The sequence below is a fragment of the Carassius auratus genome, chromosome 11 (assembly GCF_003368295.1).
Source record: "Carassius auratus strain Wakin chromosome 11, ASM336829v1, whole genome shotgun sequence".
Lineage (NCBI taxonomy): Eukaryota > Metazoa > Chordata > Actinopteri > Cypriniformes > Cyprinidae > Carassius > Carassius auratus.
Window position 1 is genome coordinate 13174508 of NC_039253.1, and position 21296 is coordinate 13195803.

The window sequence follows — 21296 nt, forward strand, 5'->3', positions numbered from 1 at the left end:
CTGACCAGTAGTGTATATTGTTATTACAAAATATTAAAAAAAAATAGCTTCTTTTTTTCCTTTTTTTTTTTCTTTTTTTCTTTTTATTCATCAAAGTTTCCTAAAAAAGTATCACATGTTCTGAAAAAAATATTAAGCAGCAGAACTGTTTCCAACTTTGATAATGAATCATCATATTAGAATAATTTCTAAAGGATCATGTGATAATGATCCTAAAAATTCAGCTTTGCATCACAGAAATAAATGATAATTTAAAGTATAATAAATTCAAAAACTGATGAAAATATGAAAGCAAGTTAGATTCTGAATGATAATGAAGTGATTAATCATGGTTTTTACTGGTTAACATTTAATCATGTTTTATTACGGCTGACAAAGATAACCTTACCTTAACCCAACCTCGCTTTAAAACCTCACATAAAACCCATAAAACAAAACGAGAGATAAAAGCACATATCTGATTCATGAACGAACTCAAATAAAACAGATTAAACAGCTATCTACTTAAAAAATCTGAAATTTGAAACTGAAAACTGAACGTCTTTCTGGACATTGTGTTTAGTAACTGTAAATGTGAAGGTGGGGTTAAAAACATTCCAGATGGAATTTCAAACAGTCATCTATGTTTCTCCTGTTCCAACTTTAATATCTTTCTGTACAATCAAATTTATTATTTCATATTTTAAGGTATCATTTAACCATAAACTCTCTTGAGTCATCAGCTTATCTTGATAAACATCTACTTTAGCCGACACATTGTTATTTATGATTTTATAGGCCTAGATTATGTTTGCACAATGAACTTTCTCATCAAAGTAAAGATCACAGTTCTACTCTTCGCAAAAACAAAAACAAAAACTGTATTTTTGGTGTATTTTGCTTTAGCTTTCAGTAATGAACAAGCCAGATACAGCTGGTATATGAAGCACAAATTCATTTAAAAATAAATAGTGATGAAAAGCTAAAATTGTAGATTTTAGTTGATCATTTGTAATAGTGGATCATTTTCATCAATTGCTGAGTAATACCGAAACGATATCATGTTTTGTGTCAATTGCTTCATACTATTTGTGAAGGGTGTGATGTTGCTTTAATAATAATAATATGGCCATTTAATAATAAATATGATCATTTTAGCAGAAGATGTGTTATGCAACATCACGTGAGACTCCTTCCTGGAACCATCCCACCTGCATTCAAGTACGATGTTGGTCAAAGGGCAAAGCAATAGAGCGTCTTCAATAAAACCACACATGGGGAAAACAACAGTGTCAGTGTCGGTGGGACAAGTGCTGTCATGATGTTTGCTCGCTGCTGGCTCCTGCTTTTGGCCATGGCCTCTGTGGCCTGCTCTCAGACCGTGGAGGAAAGCGCAAGGGAATTCTTGAAGAAATTCGATGAGGAGGCAACCAATCTCATGTACCAGTATTCCCTTGCATCCTGGGCCTACAACACAGATATCTCCCAGGAAAATGCAGATAAAGAGGTCAGTATGAGAGGTAAATATCTTGTTTTTGGAAAAAACATTAAGTGGTGACTGGATATGGATGGTCTCTTCAATTCTCTCTTTAGGCTGAAGCATATGCAATCTGGAGCGAGTTCTACAGTAAGATGTCTGAGGAGTCCAGTGCCTACCCCAGTGATCAAATCTCTGATCCACTGATTAAAATTCAGCTCCAGAAGCTCCAAGATAAAGGATCAGGGGCGCTTTCACCGGACAAGGCTAGTGAAGTAAGTATGATATTGATGTTTTACAATAATGTCACTCACCAAGACATTGAAATTGTCTTTCAAACTACACAGTAAAGTTTTACTTCTGTGGAAATATGGCAAACCTGATGAAACTAATATGAATGCCGTGTGCTTCACAGCTGAGAAACATCATGTCAGAGATGAGTACTATTTACAACACAGCAACTGTGTGCAAAATTGACGATCCCACTGACTGTCAGACTTTGGAGCCAGGTAATGTTAGCCGTACATGCAGCATCATCCTAATGATAAAGCCAAATCTCAGGATCATAAACCTTGTTTCCACATTTACAATAATAAAAGAGTCTCTGTGTAAGGTTCCTATGACCTGTTTCATTCATAAATGTATAAAAAGACAAAGGGAACTGTGAGTTTCTATTCTTATATTTCATTGTTAAAATTGATGAGAAAATGGATGTTTATTTGAAAAAGAGGATGTGAAATCTGAAATATAAGGTGAAGTAAAGGTAAAATTGGCCAGAAACATTCAGTGTTGCATTCCCTTACGATTCAATAAAAACATAAATTCATTCATTAAAAAAATTGGGGTCAGTAAGAAAGAAAGGTTTTCATAGTTTTCCATAAAAATATTAAGGAGCACACGTTTTCAATATTGATAATAATAAAAATGTTCCTTGAGCAGTAAATCAGCAACTTCTGAAGAATCATGTGACACTAAAGACTAAAGTAATGGCTGCTGATCTTTACAATATTACTATTTTTTTTCGAACCCAAAAATTTATGAACCCCACATTTTTGAACGGTAGTCTATGTTCTTAAATTTGAATGACTTATGACATTTTACTGGACCAAACTACTGTTTTTTAGATCTCACTGCTAGCAACGTGAAGTTCCCAGGGAACACATACAGTAAAGGCATTAGCCACATGTACTGTAAATGTCCATCTGCGTTTAAATCAGCGAGCCAGTTTCCCTGACTTCAGTTTCATTCACTAGGCCTAGAGAGTATCATGGCAAACAGCAGGAACTATGACGAGCGTCTACATGTGTGGGAGGGATGGAGAGTGGCCGCAGGGATGAAGATGAGACCCCTTTATGAGAAATATGTGGACCTGAAGAATGAAGCTGCCAAACTCAACAGTATGAGCTCTGTTCTTGACTTTATGACACAGGCTTTTAAATAACCTGATATTACCTGATAATAAATGATATTATGCCTTTGCTTTTACTGCTTTGATTTTATGGACAACTGATGTGGCGGTTGATAAATATTTTTGTTGTCATTTTATTTAAGATTATGAAGACCATGGAGATTACTGGAGGGGGGATTATGAAACCATCGATGAACCCGAATACAGTTACTCCCGAGACCAAGTTATGGAAGACGCCAGGCGCATTTACCAGGAGGTTGGTGAAAACAAGTCCCAGACTTTTGAAAATAAAGGTTCCAAAAGGTGCTGAAGATTTTTGGTTCCCCAAAGAACGTTTCCATTCTTTTCCAAGAACTTTTGGTGAAAAGGTTCCATGGATGTTAAATGTTCTTCATGGAAACATCAATTGCAATAAAGAACCTTCGCATTTAATAGTTTTTCTTGGGTTTTAATTCAGAAAACTCAATGTTATTATGATGTTCCAGATCTTGCCTTTGTACAAAGAGCTTCATGCTTATGTGAGAGCAAAACTGCAAGATTTGTATCCTGGTCACATCACCTCAGACGCTTGCCTGCCAGCACACCTGCTTGGTAATATATGTAACATAACCTTTTGGACATTTGCATTGACTACATTTACTAGAATAAATATATGCTATTAGGATATAATCTTATTTAAGATCAAATGGTGACATTTGATAACTATTCACATTTAGGTGATATGTGGGGAAGGTTTTGGACCAACTTGTATCCTCTCATGATCCCGTATCCAGAAAGGCCTGATATCGATGTGAGCTCTGAAATGGTTGCCCAGGTAAGACATGTGACCATTTTCATTTCTATTCTTTAACTTTTTGGTCTAAGCTAAGTGCCTTTTATCTCCAAGGTTTGATCTTTTATCTTCATTTATGTTTAAAGTCCAGGCTAAAGGTCTGTTAACATTGTATTTGATTACATGTAATCTATGCTGTTAATCATTTTGTTCTTTAGCTGGAGTTGTAAATAGTCATGCTCTTTTTTAATTTCCTAATTATCTGATACCATTTCAGGGCTGGGATGAAATCCGGCTGTTTAAAGAGGCAGAACAATTCTTTATGTCTGTAAACATGTCTGCAATGTTCGACAACTTCTGGACAAACTCAATGTTTATTAAGCCTGAAGGAAGAGACGTGGTGTGCCACCCTACCGCATGGGACATGGGAAACAGGGAGGACTTCAGGTGGGGTGATATTGTTGTGTTACATTCGGTCAAAATGCTTGGTAATGATTAACAAGTAGATAACAACTGATTTCTGTTTAATTATTTAAAATAATATTTCCTTTTGATGCTTTTCTGAAAATAACTCATTGTTTGTAATGATTACAAAAATACAAAAAAAATCACAAAAATATAATATTGTGAAATATTAGTAACATTGAAAATAGCAGTGTTTCAGGATTCTGAAACAAAGCAGTTAGAATAGCAATTATTCATTTTAGCTGCTGTTCTCATTCAGTGCAAGAATAAGCAAACTTATTTAGAGCAACACTGTTATTATTTTTGACAGAATCAAAATGTGCACTAAAGTGAACATGGATGATTTCTTAACGGTTCACCACGAGATGGGTCATAACCAGTACCAAATGGCTTACCGTAACCACTCATATCTGCTGAGAGACGGTGCTAATGAAGGCTTCCATGAGGCTGTGGGAGAGATCATGTCCCTGTCTGCTGCCACTCCTTCTCACCTGCAGTCTCTGGGGCTTCTACCTCCTGACTTCAAACAGGACTATGGTAAAGTGTAAATGCAATACCTGCCTGACTTCATCCGAATAACCAGAAACTGAATTCAGCATACAAACATTCTTAACCAAAACCTAAAAACATTAATATTATTCTTCGTATTTACAGAGACGGATATTAACTTCCTTCTGAAGCAGGCCCTCACCATCGTGGCCACTCTGCCTTTCACCTACATGCTGGAGGAATGGAGGTGGCAAGTCTTCAAAGAGACCATCCCCAAAGATGAGTGGATGCTCCGCTGGTGGCAAATGAAGTGAGTGACAGAAGACAGATTAAAAATAATCAGAATCTAAACATTATGAACTCTTACTCAGTTGAACTTCGACTCTGTGGCTCATCACAAGATTTTGTTACCACAGGAGAGAACTAGTTGGAGTGGCTGAGGCTGTGCCCAGAGATGAGTCTTACTGTGACCCACCTGCCCTTTTCCATGTGTCTGGGGATTATTCTTTCATCAGGTAATGTCACCTGTAGAATTGATAAAGCCAGGTGCCGTAGCTTGGGTTTGTGGTGCCCCGGTGCAGGCTGTATCAGTGGGCCCTGTTTGAAATTATTTTATTTATTTATTTGTGCTATTTACACAATGTTTACAGTTTTTTTCAAGTTTGCAGGTGTCCAGGTACAGAAACTGAATAATTAAATGTAAAATAGCACTGCATTGTCTTCAGTGTAAAATAAATACACAGTAAAACCAACTTTTATTCAGACACCTTCAACATTTTCACATCAAAATTTATTTGCTATAGTTTAGGAAATGGTAATAAAATATGACAAGAACTGAAGAGTTAAACTGTGAGTCAGAACAAATTCATCTTAATAATGTCAGATAACTTTGATAGAAAGGTATGTAATGGATTACAATCAACCATAACTTCAGACAACTGTTAGTATGACAATATTTACACAACTATTAATACTTTGTTGACCATTTACTGTGGTGTAAAAAATACGTAAACAAAACATGGTCATGTCAAAGTGTCTGAATAATTTTTGGTCCCATTTATTTATTTATTTTTCAATTTCACTAGTAGTCCATTGTATGAAGAATTTTTGGGCATAATATGTCACCGTTCGCTTTATTTTACTGTAATCACGTACATAAATGAATTATAGTGTCCTGCACCAAGTACAAAAATATATAAAAAAATTATATCTTGTGTCTGAATAATTGTTGGTTTGACTGTGCATCAACACAGCACCGCACAACATGCACCGAACACAGCACGCGAGTAACCAGCTAATCAGTCGAGCGTTTCCGCGTCTTGTGTTTGAATGCTTTAAACTTTTTTGAATGTTTAAATTGGCAAGTGTAAAGGCTTAAAAACACGTGAAAATTATACGCTTTCTTAACACCATGCAGCAGTGGCCTGTCATCTGTCCTGATCGTCTTTTTAGGCTGGCCTCAGCCAGACAGCTGAGATCGCCTGGGGGCCCCCCCTCAAATGTGAGCCCCGTATAATCGTCACCACCTTTCAACCCACTAGCGACGGCACTGGATAAAGCATTGTGTTTAACATGGCCATTTCAGAATTCACTATTCTTAAAACCTTAATATTGATTTGTTAACAAAATAATTTGAACAGCACTACTCAATCTGCAGACTTACTGTAACTGCATCTTGCATTCAGCAATGTTCTCACATTGTAATTTTTTTTTGTAAAATGCAGTATTTGATGTATTTGTTTCCCTTGAACAGATGAAATTTTTAACACTCAGATGTTATTCAATCCATACGGGAACTATTTCCTCTCTCTTGTACTCTATCCTGCTCTGTGTTCACAAAATGCAAATCCTCTGTGTCTCTCTCACACATACACATTCATTACAAAGGATTCATTACATTTGGTTATCTGGTATATGAATAATTTATTGAGCAAGCATCTCAATAAATTAGAATGTGAAACTTGTGTATTAAACAAATTCAATGCACACTGACGTAGTTAAAATCTTTGATTATTTTAATTGTGATGATTTTGGCTTACAAAACCCCACCAATTCTCAATAAATTGGAATATGATGACATGTCAATCAGCTAATCAACTCAAAACACCTGCAAATGTTTCCTGAGCCTTCAAAATGGTCTCTCAGTTTGGTTCACTATGCTCCACAATTATGGGGAAGACTGCTGATCTAAGCCACAAATATTCATTGTCAAAGAAGCTGGCTGTATCCTGAGTGCTGTATCCAAGCATGTTAACAGAAAGTTGAGTGGAAGGAAAAAGTGTGGAAGAAAAAGCACTTCATGCTTCCTTCTGCTGACCAGCTTTTTGAAGATGCTGATTTCATTTTCCAGCAGGATTTGGCACCTGCCCACACTGCCAAAAGCACCAAAAGTTGGTTAAATGACCATGGTGCTGGTGTGCTTGACTGGCCAGCAAACTCACCAGACCTGAACCCCATAGAGAATCTGTCAAGAGTAAAATAAGAAACAAGAAACCAAACAATGCAGATGAGCTGAAGGCCACTGTCAAAGAAACCTGGGCTTCCATTCCACCTCAGCAGTGCCACAAACTGATCACCTCCATGCCTCGCTGAACTGAGGCAGTAATTAAAGCAAAAAGAGCCCCTACCAAGTATTGAGTACATGTACATTAAATGAACATACTTTCCAGAAGGCCAGCAATTCAGTAAAAATGTTTTTTTTTTTTTTTTTTATTGGTCTTATGAAGTAGTCTAATTTGTTGAGATATAGAATTAGTGGGTTTTTGTTAAATGTGAGCCAAAATCATCACAATTAAAATAACCAAAGACTTAAACTACTTCAGTCTGCGTGCACTGAACTGATTTAATACACAAGTTTCCCAATTTGAGTTGAAATACTGAAATAAATGAACTTTCTAATTTATTGAGATGCACCTGTAGAAATGTAGGCTATACATTTACCAAATGATTTACCTTTGATGTGACTTTAAATGCAGACCTTAAGCCAAAAACTAATCACAAAAAACATATTATTTTTAAAAAATTTAACGCTGCAAGAAATAATTTCATATGGGCTAATATGAATAGCCATGTCTTGTTTCTCTAATAGGTACTTTACCAGAACCATATATCAGTTCCAGTTTCAAGAGGCCCTATGTGAGGCAGCCGGACACACCGGTCCTCTTTACAAATGTGACATTACAAATTCAACAAAAGCTGGTAACAAACTCAGGTATGCAGAATGATGTATGTTCTATTAATAACTCCTATATTCTTTAATTTTAGGAAAAACATAACTGCTATAAACAAATATTTTGTTCCGCAGGCATATGCTTGAGTTAGGCAGATCCATGTCTTGGACTCGTGCTCTGGAAGATGTTGCAGGAACCACAAAGATGGACTCTCAGCCATTGCTACATTACTTCAGCACTCTCATGGACTGGCTAAAGGAGCAGAACCAGAAGAACAACAGAGTGCCTGGCTGGGATGTCAATATTAACCCAGGTCAGTATTTCATTTGAACATAAACATTAAATTTCTTTAAATTCTCATAATAAATTCTGTAAATTCGGTAAAATATATTTTTAAATATATCAATATAATTCATCCACCAGTGCAAGTACTGATAAGACCACATAATATATATTGAAAAAAAGAACAAATAATAATAAAAAAGTAATAATAATCAGGTGTATTTACTTATTCAAAGCATCCTCTGTAAAGAAAGATGATTCAAACGCATTCAAAGTCAGAATAAGCCTCAAATCTGCCATGGGAGATGATGCAGTAAGCCTCTTTTAATTTTAATTTTATATTTAACAATGATTTACAGATAGAAATGAAATTTGCTTTTGCTAATTACTGTCGTTTTTAATCTCCAGTACACTTGGAATACAAATGAAATGTATCTCTTTAAGTCCACTATGGCCTTTGCCATGCGCCAGTATTACTTGGAAGAAAAGGGAATAGAAATGAATTTCAAGTAAGAATTATCACTTCTTATTCTTCACTAATTGCACATTTCAGAGTGTGATTGAATCATTGTGAAATTGTGACATTGCACAATATATATATATATATATATATATATTTGCTCACAGGCCAGAGAACATCAACACATACAGTGAAACGGCCAGAATCTCCTTTTATTTCGTTGTGATGGATCCAACCAAAGCAGACGCAGTCATTCCCAAAGCAGATGTAGAGGCAGCTATCTGGTATTTCTTGAAACCATTCCATATACTATATATTTAAATATAATTTATAGCTATATAATATTTTTTTAACTAATTATAGAGTGTATGAATATTGAGTGCCATGACATTTCTCTTCACAGGCTGTCCAGAGAACGCATCAATGGTGCATTTTTACTCAGTGACGAAACACTGGAATTTGTTGGGCTGCAGGCAACATTAGCTCCACCCAAAGAGGAGAAAATCACAGTTTGGCTGGTGGTATTTGGAGTCGTAATGGGTGTAACTGTGTTTGGAGGAATCTACCTCGTTACAACAGGGATATTAAACAGGAAGAAGTAAGTACTGCAGGTGAAACACTTCAAGGAGACAATGATTGAAAGAAACTTAGAGCCAGTTCAGTGACGATGAAGATTATGTCAATCTTGGTTACATTTAACGTTGACATGTTTGGTAGAACTGCATCATCATAACAGCTATGCATTGTGGACAATGATTAAACATTTTATGATCCAACAATGGTACAATGCAATAAGCACTTTATTTTAAGCATGGAAGTTAGAAATGTTACACATTATAAAAATTAATCTTTATAGACATAGTCAAAAATGGGCTTCAAAAAAACAAAATAATAACAATTAACATGAATTAAATCCATACAAGGTTATAACAAAACTTAATTGCTTACTTTTTTTTTCAGGAAAGCTAAGAAGGCTAATAAGACCGTGAACCCATATGAGAATACAGATGATGGAGAAGTGAACAAAGCCTTTGAGGATGACATTGAACAAACAGGATTATAAAGAAATAGGTGCTTTCAAAAATTACATAAGTAAGCGTGATAAAAAAAAAAAAAAACATCTTCACCATTGCCTGCTTTTGGAAACGTTTTGTTTTCCAATAGAAAAAAAAAAATTCTGCAAATGATTATTTAAATGCTTGATGTTAAAAAAGATACATGAACACATTATAATGTAATAAATTATAAATTCACTTTAACCAATGGAATAGCCCAAATTCTTTCTATTAGCTTATACAGGCAAATTTATATAGAGGTCATTATTATAAACAAACTGATCAAGTACTCATTATGTATTTTAAAAATACTATAAACATTCTGAATAAAATCCTTTATTTAATAAGAGATTTTAATAAACAGTGGGTTCTGTGGACTTACTTTCACTCTAAGACAAAGCAACTGGTGGATGTTTGGCCTCTTTTCATTTTCACTACATCATCATTTATAGTGTGAATGAACCATCCCCTGTGGAGCATTGACTCAAAATTCCGTTGACCGTTAGGATTTTCAGACATGTAGAAAATAAAGGATGCTTTTTCTGGGTCTTTTGCAGAACTTTTTAAATTATTTGTGTCATTAGTCTGAAATAAACATGAAAAAGTTGGTTTGCTGTTGAACTTGAACTGGAGTTCACAGATTAATGAAAACTTACTTTAACTGTTAATATCTTTTCCTCTCCTTGGCTGGTGCAGCAGAGGAAGTTGTCTGTGCCTGTGAAGTTCAGCGCAACAGCATAATCCGGTTTTATGTCGCTGTTTTCAATGTGACTGATGGTAATTTTTGCTGAAAAGAGGTGAAATTTGTGGAAAATCTCATTTTAAAATAAGAGAAAATAAATAGCACTGTCACAAAGTAATAATAAAAATATGGTTTTCATTATTTGATGCAAACCTGACATGGTTTTTTCCAAACATATCTTGTTGTGTTTTGATGCAACATAGTTGTGTCCTTTGAATGACTTCAAGAACAAATCTTTTTGTACTTCAATTGCTCTGAAAATTTGTGAAGAAACTGAAAAAAGACAACAGAACATAACAACCAGAACTTAATTTTCTTATGAAAGAACTGGAAATTTCAACATTAGATACTTCAAAATGAATAATAACGGTGAAGAATAAATAATTCTTACTATAGGCAATATCAGTTGTCTTGGGCATGACCTGGCTTTCATTAGGCTGCCAATCCCAGTTGCAGAGAGGGTTGTCGGCATCAGAGTCTTCATCAACTATCACATTCAAGCTCATGTTTGCCGGCCAATGAAGCACATAGTCATCAATGAAACAGTCGTCCTCAGTGTCCTTCTCATTCTGCTCTGGTTGTGGATGCGAGAGTTTCTGAAGTGCAACTAACTCACTATCATCAATCGACAGGCTGAATTTCAACATCTTCTTATTGCATTTGGTGGCCTCTGATCGACCCTCTTCTGTTTTTTCAGTGCTCAGATGATGTACAGTCTACAAGAGAAGATCAATTGCAATGTGGTCATGTTTCATTGAGTTTCCTGACTAGGCAGAAAGGTTGCAGTAAACATTTCAATTTCATTTCTCTTTCCCGTAACATTTATACAGGTTAAAAGAACAGAGAAGTGAAAAAGCGTATTAAGTAAACGTGAACTAGGAATTTAGAAAATGCCATCTGGAGTTTATCTCACTTACTGAAAATTAATATAGACATTGATCAATTGCTATTTAGTGTAAAATGATTTTGCTAAATATGTATTTATATTTACATCAGCTACAAAATAAAAAAAGGCTACTTACCTCTGCTTCCATGTTAATTTCAGTGCTGATAAAAAGGATGTGAGAGCCCTGCTTCTTAAACCCTGCTTTTTCAATGTCAAAGCCATCATGCGGTAGGAAGAGGAAGTTATGAGACATATTACACTAATGCGTGAGGTTTGGACGGAAATGTTGATGGTGTGTTGGTGGGGTAAACACAAACGCATAATTCCAGGGGTTGGACAAAACTGTCTCTTTGCATAATTACCAAAAGCAAACGTTCACTTATTAAGCCTATGCCATGTCAAAGGCATGATGTAATAACACATAACCAGTTTTTTAAAGTGTGAACTTAAAAAAACAGAGTGGTTTATGGCAGAAAAGGTCACAGTTTGGGTGTTGGTAATGAGACTAGTGTTAAAGGTTGGGATCTTCCTACCACAGGGGGAACACAATTCAGAAATGAATAATTTGTGGTAAAAATAAAGAGTGCTTGCTTATAACCAGTTTAGTGACAAAGATGATGCAGTTCTTGCCAACAGCACGTTTGATATTGGAATTGCATCACAGGTCGCTTTAGGACACTGAAAAATTCAATATAAATCTTTAATAAAAACGGCTGAATTAAGCTATTTCCTTCATATTATTAGTCTTTTTTTTGTCAATGTAATCAGTTACGCAGGATTCTTATGATTATATGTAATTAATCACACCTATCATTAACTATAAGTCATAAATATGTTTACACACTAAATCAAATAATAATTAGTATAAAATTATTTTAATTCACATGTTCAATCACATTCTTTAAGGAAGTGTAAAGAAGCTGATTTACATTATTTGAAATGACAGTGGAGATCAAAATTAGAGAACAACCTATAACTTCCTAAATTTTAAGGTCATTGCTAAGTATTTTTAGTTATCCTAAGAGGAGTAAAAGTGCAGTTTTAAGCATATTTCATGAGTTGAATATATTCTGAAGCACAGTATAAAAAACTAAAATGAGATATTTGTAAAAAAGGATCAAAAAATTGTATACTTTTAAGTTATTAGGTTCAATCTGGCACCTTGTGCTCATTTCCTCAATTATCTGGCAACCCCTGTTTAACTGGGAGCCTAACATTCCAGTTTACACTGACTTTGCAAAACAGCAATTTTAAAGTGATTTAAACCCTCAGACAGCAGCTTGTCCAGATGAAGTTCAATAGCAGCCATAGAAAGAAAAATTGGTTGCTCCAAATCTGTGATTTCTAGAATATTGCATGTTTACAATGTCACTATCTCATTCAAGTCCCCCCAAAAGGCTGGTTGTCCATGAAAGACAAATGCACGAGAAAACAGGACAATGTGGAGAATCTCAATGGGGAATCGGTTCAACACAACTGCTTGCCAGTTCAGCACTGAACAGGGTAAGGATCTGTCTCGGACAGTCTCACAAACAGTGATTTGACATTTGAGAGAATGTGGCCTGAAAGTACACTTTGCAGTAAACAAACCTCTCATCAGCAGAAATAATCAAAAGACTAGATTAGAGGAGCATGTTGGGTGGACAGAGGAAAACTGTTCCAAAGTTCACTTCAGTGATGAAAGCAAGTTTAATTTATTTGGGCCCAAAAGGGAAACATTAAGTTAATAGTCAAACTTGGGAAAGACTGAACCCAAAGTGAGTAAAGAAGTCAGTAAAAGGTAGCAATTGTCATGGTTTGGGGATGTTTTCTTCAGCAGGAGTTGGGCCTCTTAAGGGGCTGTCTCTCCGGAGGAAACTTTTTCATAGTTCCTGAAACCATTGGTGGAAGTATCCTTTTTTTTCGGTGTGTTTGCACTGCAGGAACTAGGAATGGTTTTAGTTCCATGAAATCCATTTGGGGGAACTAAAATATCCAACTAAATTAGCCCATATTCAGATTAGGATCTAAAACAGTTCACTCAGAGCTATCAGTGATGTAAGAATAATCATAGGCAGAAATCCTGGTTGGGCCGCCCAGGTCATGTCATTTTTTTGCAAATAAAGCTTCATTACATAATGTCTCGAAATGCCTCGAAACTCAGATAGTTTACCACTAGGGAGTGTTGATCTCAAAGTGAACCCATGAGCCACTTCTGGTTGCCCTTAACCATGTGACATGAAATCCCAATAAACTTTACTATAAAAAATTAAGAATGTTGTGGTTAAACAAAAGATGACTTCCCTTTAACACATCGGTATATAGTTTAAAAAATGTGTAAAAACATTCAGTAATTTTAACCTTCAAATCACATCATACCTTAAAATTAACAAAATGAGCTTACAATAGAATTAAATCCACCTCCTTCTCCTGACTGAGAACACTACTCTTGAATGTATTCATTAAATAATTAATTTAATTCATTGTGTGTTAAGGGTTTGATTATACTATAATAACACAAGCACTAATATGTGTTTATTATATATTTAAAAAATTATTCTGCAAAAAACATTTCCATTTGTTATATAAGTTTGGTCTGAGATCTTGATGCTTTTACAACATTTCACCAGCTCAAACATCAAACCATTTTTCGAAGCAATTGGTGCAATCGATTCAATGCTTCAAAAAGCTTTGTTTCTCACATCCCAATTCAAAACCACACTGTGTTGAAAATAATGTTTTATTCTTTAAATAAGTGTGTAGGTTAAACAACACAAATGGGGCAAAAATGTGTTTTAAGTTTAGAAACATTTGAGTCTCCCCCTCCATTGCCTCGTAGTGATTTGGTCCAAATGCCTTCTTTCCTCTTTTACATCACCTACACACACACACACACACACACACACACACACACAGTCGGGTGAGAGAGAACAAAGTCAATAGAACAAAGTCTATAGTCTGACAGTAAGTAAGGCTGTCAAGGCTATTTTATTCAGTTAAACATCAAATTAAGTTATTATTTTCTCTTTAATAAAGATGATGCCAATATTTTTCAATGAGTCTCAATGTTAACAATAATAACCTTAGTTGATTGATGGAAAGGGTTGGCAGGTTTTCCTAACAAATCCTGTCCAATTGCTACTTGAATCTAGCCCCAAACTAGCTCAAAATAACCACGAGGGGGTCCCCCGGTAAAAATCGTGTAAAAATAAACTCGCGGACATGAAAGATAAAGTGATAAAGTAGCCAAATTCCCAGTGGTGTAATGTAACAAAGTAAAAATACTTTGTTACAGTACTTAAGTATTTTTTGGGAGTATCTGAACTTTACTTGAGTTTTTATATTTGAGCCAACTTTTACTTTTACTCCACTACATAAAGCAAAAGGAGGCCATATTATGTATTGAGTACATGTATAATAAAAATGAACATACTTTCCAGAAGGCCAACCATTCACAAAAAATGTTGTATTTTTTATTGGTCTTAGGAAGTATTCTAATTTGTTGAGATTGGTGGGTTTTTGATAAATGTGAGCTAAAATCATCACAATTTTAAAGAACCAAAGACATAAACTATGTATTGAAAGTAAAAGTACTTTTAAGATTTAAAAAAATACCTTTTGAACTTAAGTATAATAAATATCACATACAGTACTTTTACTCAAGTTATATTCTAAATGGTGACTTCAACTTCGAACAAAATAATTTTCTGGTAAGAAATCGATATCTGTCAGATCTGTACTTTTTTCTTGAGTATGACTATCAGGTACTTTATACACCACTGCCAATTCCACGGCAAAACCTCAGACTTGGCAACATTGTAGGCTTGTACAGACACGAAGGGGACACAGACACGAGCGCTGTCGAGGCAGAAGTTTCCCTGCTGCACTAATAGCAGTAAGGCTCTGTGTATACAGGTTTTTCTCAATAAATTACAATGTCGAGGAAAAGTTAATTTATTTCAGTAATTCAACTCAAATTGTGAAACTCATGTATTAAATGAATCAATGCACACAGACTTATGCTGGGTGAAGTCGTGGAGATGGCGGGGACATGGTCTGTACAAGTTAAAGAGTGAGGTAGAGGTGATCAATGATCACAAAATAGGCACACATATGTTTTTATTTGTTTTTATTATTGTTGTTCTCAGGTCTCTCTTGGAAAAGAGATATGGAAGCTTTAGCCTAAGTTCTGCCAGGAAGACTCAATCACTTCGTCACCAATTACCTTCATCATTATCCAATCACGTCCTTATACTCCTGAATAAAAGATCGTACTTACACATGTTTGAGTTCGCAGATGCCGACGCGACAACAACCTCCACCCTCCCCACCACCACCAGGATGGTCCTGTCCTTACCTTCCAGGGGGGTCGGCTGCGCCCCTGCCTTCGTCTTCAGGCAGGAAATGCAGATTTGCTACCCTCGGATTACGAACCTTGGACGGGGCCTTCCGCCAAAGAAATTTATAATTGTGCTTGCTGAGCTGTCAATAAATGTATGCTTCGTACATCATTTTATCTCCTGAGTCTTTCTGGTAGAACTTATTCTCTTTGAAATTGCATTATTAAATCAAATTTAAATAATTGTTATCAGATCTTACATTAGTCTTTGAGAACGTGATCATCTCGCTTTCTGATTGGATATTGTTTCGTTTCACGTGATAATCTCAAGAGAGTGCGCACGTTTGTCCTCGAGGTTCCCCCCACACTTCAGGATATCTGATCGTAAATATTAAACATGTTGAATATTTACTATTCGCGATCGGGGCGGCTCCAACGTTCTTCTGAACAGGTTTGGACAATCTTAACACACCACACACCAAGGGAAAATCTGATAAGATAATCTATTGAACCATCAAGATAATCGGGACATAGCTAGGGTTGTCGGAAGGGCGGAAATCGGCCCAAAATCAGTCCGATTATCTTTTGGTGTGTACCCAGCATTAAGTAGCCTAAGTCTTTGGTTCTTTTAATTGTGATGATTTTGACTCACATTTGTGACCAATCACGGAAAGTAGGGACACAAGTCGGTTCTGGGGCAATTTGAGTAATTCACAGATTCTGAAAGTGTCGTCTCCAAGCTTTCCAATGATGTGTAACACATGGAAATCTGATAATATTTGGAGAAGTTGTGGCCATTTGAAGGTATGCACTCAAAAAAGCTCAAAAAGCTAATTGTGTAGCATTAGGACTTTTTGAACAGGATTCTGTGATAACCGATGAGCTAGCTAATAACAATAGGTAGATATGGGAAGGTCTAAACATGGACTAAACATGAGATAACGTGTACGTGTTCTTAGAATGAACACAAAACGACAAACTTTGATGTTTATGGAAACTCACCCCATAAGAAACAGAAATGTATTCTTGCAGATCTCGATGCCTCCAATGAAATAAGTAGTTCGGGCACACTTACTCTTTGTCGGGGTCTTCTTTGTGGATGTAACCATCTCTGAAGCTTGGTGCATCTGTTTGCCTCTAAATGTTACGGATTTTCCCCATTTCTCTGTCTTTATACCCATCAAATGTTACTATCGATATAGCCTCTGATCTCTGAAAATCACCAATTTTGAAAAAAAAAAAGCTTCTTTCTCATTTTGCCCGAAAGTTGTGCTGCCGACTTGTGTCACTGGTTTCCGTGACGGGTCACATTTAACAAAAACCCACCAATTCACGATCTCAACAAATTAGGATATGATGACATGCCAATCAGCTAATCAACTCAAAACACCTGCAAAGGTTTCCTGAGCCTTCAAAATGGTCTCTGACAATCATTGACACCCTTCACAAGGAGAAAAAATTCAGTGCCAATAAGCTGGCTGTTCACAGAGTGCTGTATCCAAGCATGTTAACAGAAAGTTGAGTGGAAGGACAAAGTGTGGAAGAAAAAGATGCACAACCAACCGAGAGAAATGCAGCTTTATGAGGATTGTCAAGTAATCTGGATTCAAGAATTTCAGAGAACTTCACAAGGAATGGACTGAGGCTGGGGTCAAGGCATCAAGAGCCACCACACACAGATGTGTCAGGGAATTTGGCTACAGTTGTCATATTCCTCTTGTTAAGCCATTCTAGGCTTAACTGGGCTAAGGAGAAGAAGAAATTGACTGTTGCCATTGGTATTTTTCAGATGATAGCAAGTTTTGTATTTAATTTGGAAACCAAGGTCCTATAGTCTGGAGGAAGGGTGGAGAATCTCATCGCCCAAGTTGCTTGAAGTCCAGTGTTAATTTACGCAGTCTGTGAGGATTTGGGGTGCAAAGTCATCTGCTGATGTTGGTCCATTGTGTTTTTTGAAAATCACAGTCACTGCACCCGTTTACCAAGAAATCTTGGAGCACTTCATGCTTCCTTCTGCTGACCAGCTTTTTGAAGATGCAGACTTCATTTCCCAGCAGGTTTTGGCACCTGCCCACACTGCGAAAAGCACCAAAAGTTGGTTAAATGACCATGGTGTTGGTGTGCTTGACTGGCCAGCAAATTAACAGACCTGAACCCCATAGAGAATCTATGGGGTATTGTCAAGAGGAAAATGAGAAACAAGAGACTGAACAATGCAGATGAGCTGAAGGCTGTCAAAGAAACCTGGGCTTCCATACCACCTCAGCAGTGCCACAAACTCATCACCTCCATGCCTCGCTGAACTGAGGCAGTAATTAAAGCAAAAAGAGCCCCTACCAAGTATTGAGTACATGTACATTAAATGAACATAGCCTACTTTCCAGAAGGCCAGCAATTCACTAAATGTTTTTTATTGGTTTTATAAAGTATTCTTATTTGTTGAGATTGGTGGGTTTTTGTTAAATGTGAGCAAAATCATCACAATTAAAAGAACCAAATACTTAAACTACTTCAGTCTATATGCACTGAATTTATTTAATACATGAGTTTTACAATTTTAGTTTAATAATTAGTACGAAAAGTACAATTTTATCTGTGTTATTTGTATCCCCTTCAAAAATCACTCTTATATATATACTTGTCTATATACACGTCGCTGCTGCTGGTGCAATTGCAACCAGAAATACGATGGAGGAATTGGTTCTCTAGAAACGACCCTGCTGGCTAGTTCCTAGAACTAAACAGTATGGAAACCCCTTTATAAATCTACAAGGCAGAGTAAATGCAAATGTTTCTACCTCCTTCAGCAACATGCGTTACCTTGCCTGCAAGCATCTCCCATTCAGTCCGCAATTTTAATGCAAGACAATGCTCCTGTCAAACTTCAAGACTGTTTAGCAGTTTATTGAAGCTAAAAACATTGAAATAATAAAAATGCCAGCCCAGTGTCTTTTGAACCCAGTTGTAAATCTTTGGAAAATCCTTCGGAACAAATTTATGTCTAAGAAAACCAGAGGTGTTTTGCAGGGTTTGTCCTGGATTTAAATTTATTTTGTCAGCCGCCAAAACAACATTTTTGTCCCAATGCCTTTTTGAATGTTATTTATGAGTGAAGCTGCGCTTGTGATAGTGCTAAAACTGAGGGCGAGTAGAGAGTCCCTCAGCGCGCTCACTCTCTGTCTTCAAACTAAGCGCTGTATTTCCTCCCTCAGACATACCTAAAAACAGACGTGATCGTTAAAGGTCGGAAAATGTGGTTCATTCAGAGAATTACCTTATCTTCTCTGGCAAGCGTTCCGCACACGCAGTTGCATAAACCACACTTTCAGTAAACATAAAAATCCTATGCGGTGATGCAGTGTTCCGTGTTGTCACAAATATTTTGCGATGTCCTACGAGCCGGAAATAACACACAAAGCGTCCCTGTGTGTACTGACACCTTTGAGCTGATTTCTTTTATAATTTGTCAAAACAAGTGATCTGTCCAGCACTGAACTCATCGTACATCACTTTCTGAAACGGTTAAATGACATATAAGTGTGTTTAGCCCATTTAGCAAGAGTGGTTTGTAAGATTTAGAATTCACAGACAGATACTTTATTAGGCTACCTATAAATTCATTTAGTTTAGAGGTGAAACGAGACCAAAGCACAAAAGCTGTTGTTTTCTAGCTGCTAATTTGATTAAATCGCATATGGTAGAAAATTAGTTTATTAAATACGTTTTAATGTTACTTTATGTAATGCTACTCTGTAATATTTATATGATTATATACCAAAATAATTACCAGGACGGGTAAGAAGGATATTATCTTACAAAGCTAAAAAGGAAAAAGGAAAAATTAGCATTTTTGCAAAAAGGGCATGAAAGGATGAAAGGATGAGAGTTAGTTTGGAAGAGGTTGTAAAACAGAATAATTCTCAGCCACCATCTCAAAGAAAATGATGGGCTAAAAAAAAAAAAGTATTATGAGTGTAAACAATGACCAGCTCTTCGTCCAATTAACTACTTTGATGGTGATATTTACATATAAATTACACTTTGTTTTATTATGTCTTGACAGTGATTTTTTTTTCATGAATAGGATAAGCAAGAATCACTGTTACTTTGCATTTGTTTAACATCTATTGTCAGTAATTTGCTTGCAGATCACTTGGTTAGAGATCTTCTTGCTGTGTGTGTGGATGACTGTCAGCCACCACCGAAAACCATTTTTGACCCAGGGAAAACCCTGTAGCTAGTGATGTCCTTAGGCCGCAGATGTGCTGAAGTCATTATAAGCAGGGGCTGTACTAGGGGTGCTCCAATCAGGATTTTTGAGGCCGATCACATAAAGCAGTATCTGCCAATCTGATCACTGATACTGATCTTTTTAAAGTCTTCTTTTTATCATGTAGAATTATTCATAGTGATGATCCAATCAAGATTTTTAGACATTTAATCAGAGCCTGAATATAATTTTTCCAAACAAATTCCTCTCTTAGGTGACTCTTGTGAGAGGATTTATTTATTTATTTTCATTTTAGGGGTGGAGGGGGCCATTTTTCAAAAAAATATTTTTATCTCATCTAAATGTAAATGCAAGCCTGATTTTGTGAGCTGTATGTGAGGTTCACACATACTCTGTTTGCAGTGTGTATGTAGTCCATGTGTGGTACAGAAGCAGCAAGGGCTGTGGTTTCATTCATTTATCCATTATTTTGTTTTTAAATCCAAACATTTGTCAGAAAAAGTTATTAGAACATTGAATCTTTATGAAGATGTTTATTGCAGCATAGCTGTGACAAAGTACATGTAGTACCTCGGGTTCAACAAGAATGAACCACAAATACCCTAAGCGCAAAAATTTTTTACACTTAGAGTTTACTACCCTTAATGTAAGTTTTCCCTCTCCTTACAGCTGAGCTCTGTATGTTAATTAAGTTCTGACACCACTTTTTCTGAGGTGGTTCTCAGTGTCCCTGTTCCCATTCTACAAATGGTCACCTTTTGCTCAGGATGTGCTCATCCCAAATGGTCTACAAACAACATAACTTTTGACTTCTTGAGTTCTATATTAATTAAGCCATATTGGGAAATGAGCATGATCAAACATTGTGGAGTGGAAGCTGGGTCGGGACAGACTATAGATTCTTACACATTGTTACTTAAAATACTTTTTTCAACATTATGATTCTTTTTTTAACGTAAGTCGTGGCCACAAGAAATGGATGTCGTTCCCTCAACATAACATCTTGAGGCCACGACATAAGGATGTCATTACCTCGTCAAAATTATCTCATGGCCACAACATAATATGACGTTCCCACAAGTTATATGATGTTCCCATGAATTAATATTTCGTGGCCATAACAAAACTGTCTGAAGTGAACCGACCATGTCCTCTCACAGGCACCATATGATTCATTAACATAAGCACGGGAAAAATACACACCACATATGCGCTGCAAACAGATGTGAACCAGGCATTATTATGTGTGTGCACCAACCCGATCTCATGGCAATTCGTACATATTTTACAAGGTGGCTTATTCGTAAGAATTCGTACGACCACACTCGTACAATTTCATACGATTTTTGCCAAATTGTACGTATTTTACGAGTTGCACAATTCGCATGAATTTGTACGAATGACCTACACCTAACCCCTCCCCTAAACCTAAATGTTAGACAAATCGTATAAAATTGTACAAGTGAGGTCGTACAAATTCGTACGAATAAACCACCTCGTAAAATACGTAGGAATTGGTCGTGAGATAGCGTTGGTGTGCACTGCAAGTGTGCATGAGCGCA

The 21296-nt window shown here is 36.3% G+C and overlaps 2 protein-coding genes across 2 annotated transcripts; one reads left to right on the top strand and one right to left on the bottom strand.

The window, feature by feature from the left end:
* The first annotated feature begins 1260 nt into the window (after window positions 1-1260).
* ace2 (angiotensin I converting enzyme 2) lies at window positions 1261-9605 on the top strand. Its single transcript, XM_026275528.1, has 18 exons — window positions 1261-1486; window positions 1573-1731; window positions 1872-1965; window positions 2710-2853; window positions 3008-3120; window positions 3350-3455; window positions 3581-3678; window positions 3914-4083; window positions 4412-4638; window positions 4756-4900; window positions 5007-5105; window positions 7679-7801; window positions 7895-8073; window positions 8279-8355; window positions 8451-8551; window positions 8670-8786; window positions 8906-9100; window positions 9463-9605. The coding sequence occupies exons 1-18, from the start codon at window positions 1298-1300 to the stop codon at window positions 9563-9565; spliced, it is 2439 nt and encodes an 812-aa protein (XP_026131313.1). The 5' UTR covers window positions 1261-1297; the 3' UTR covers window positions 9566-9605.
* A 294-nt stretch (window positions 9606-9899) lies between these two features.
* On the bottom strand, window positions 9900-11755 carry LOC113111074 (uncharacterized). Its single transcript, XM_026275529.1, has 5 exons — window positions 11322-11755; window positions 10691-11015; window positions 10453-10572; window positions 10214-10344; window positions 9900-10142 (listed from the first exon to the last, which is right to left on the bottom strand). Exons 1-5 carry the CDS (start codon window positions 11436-11438, stop codon window positions 9942-9944), a joined length of 894 nt encoding a protein of 297 aa, XP_026131314.1. The 5' UTR covers window positions 11439-11755; the 3' UTR covers window positions 9900-9941.
* Between the last annotated feature and the right edge of the window lie 9541 nt (window positions 11756-21296).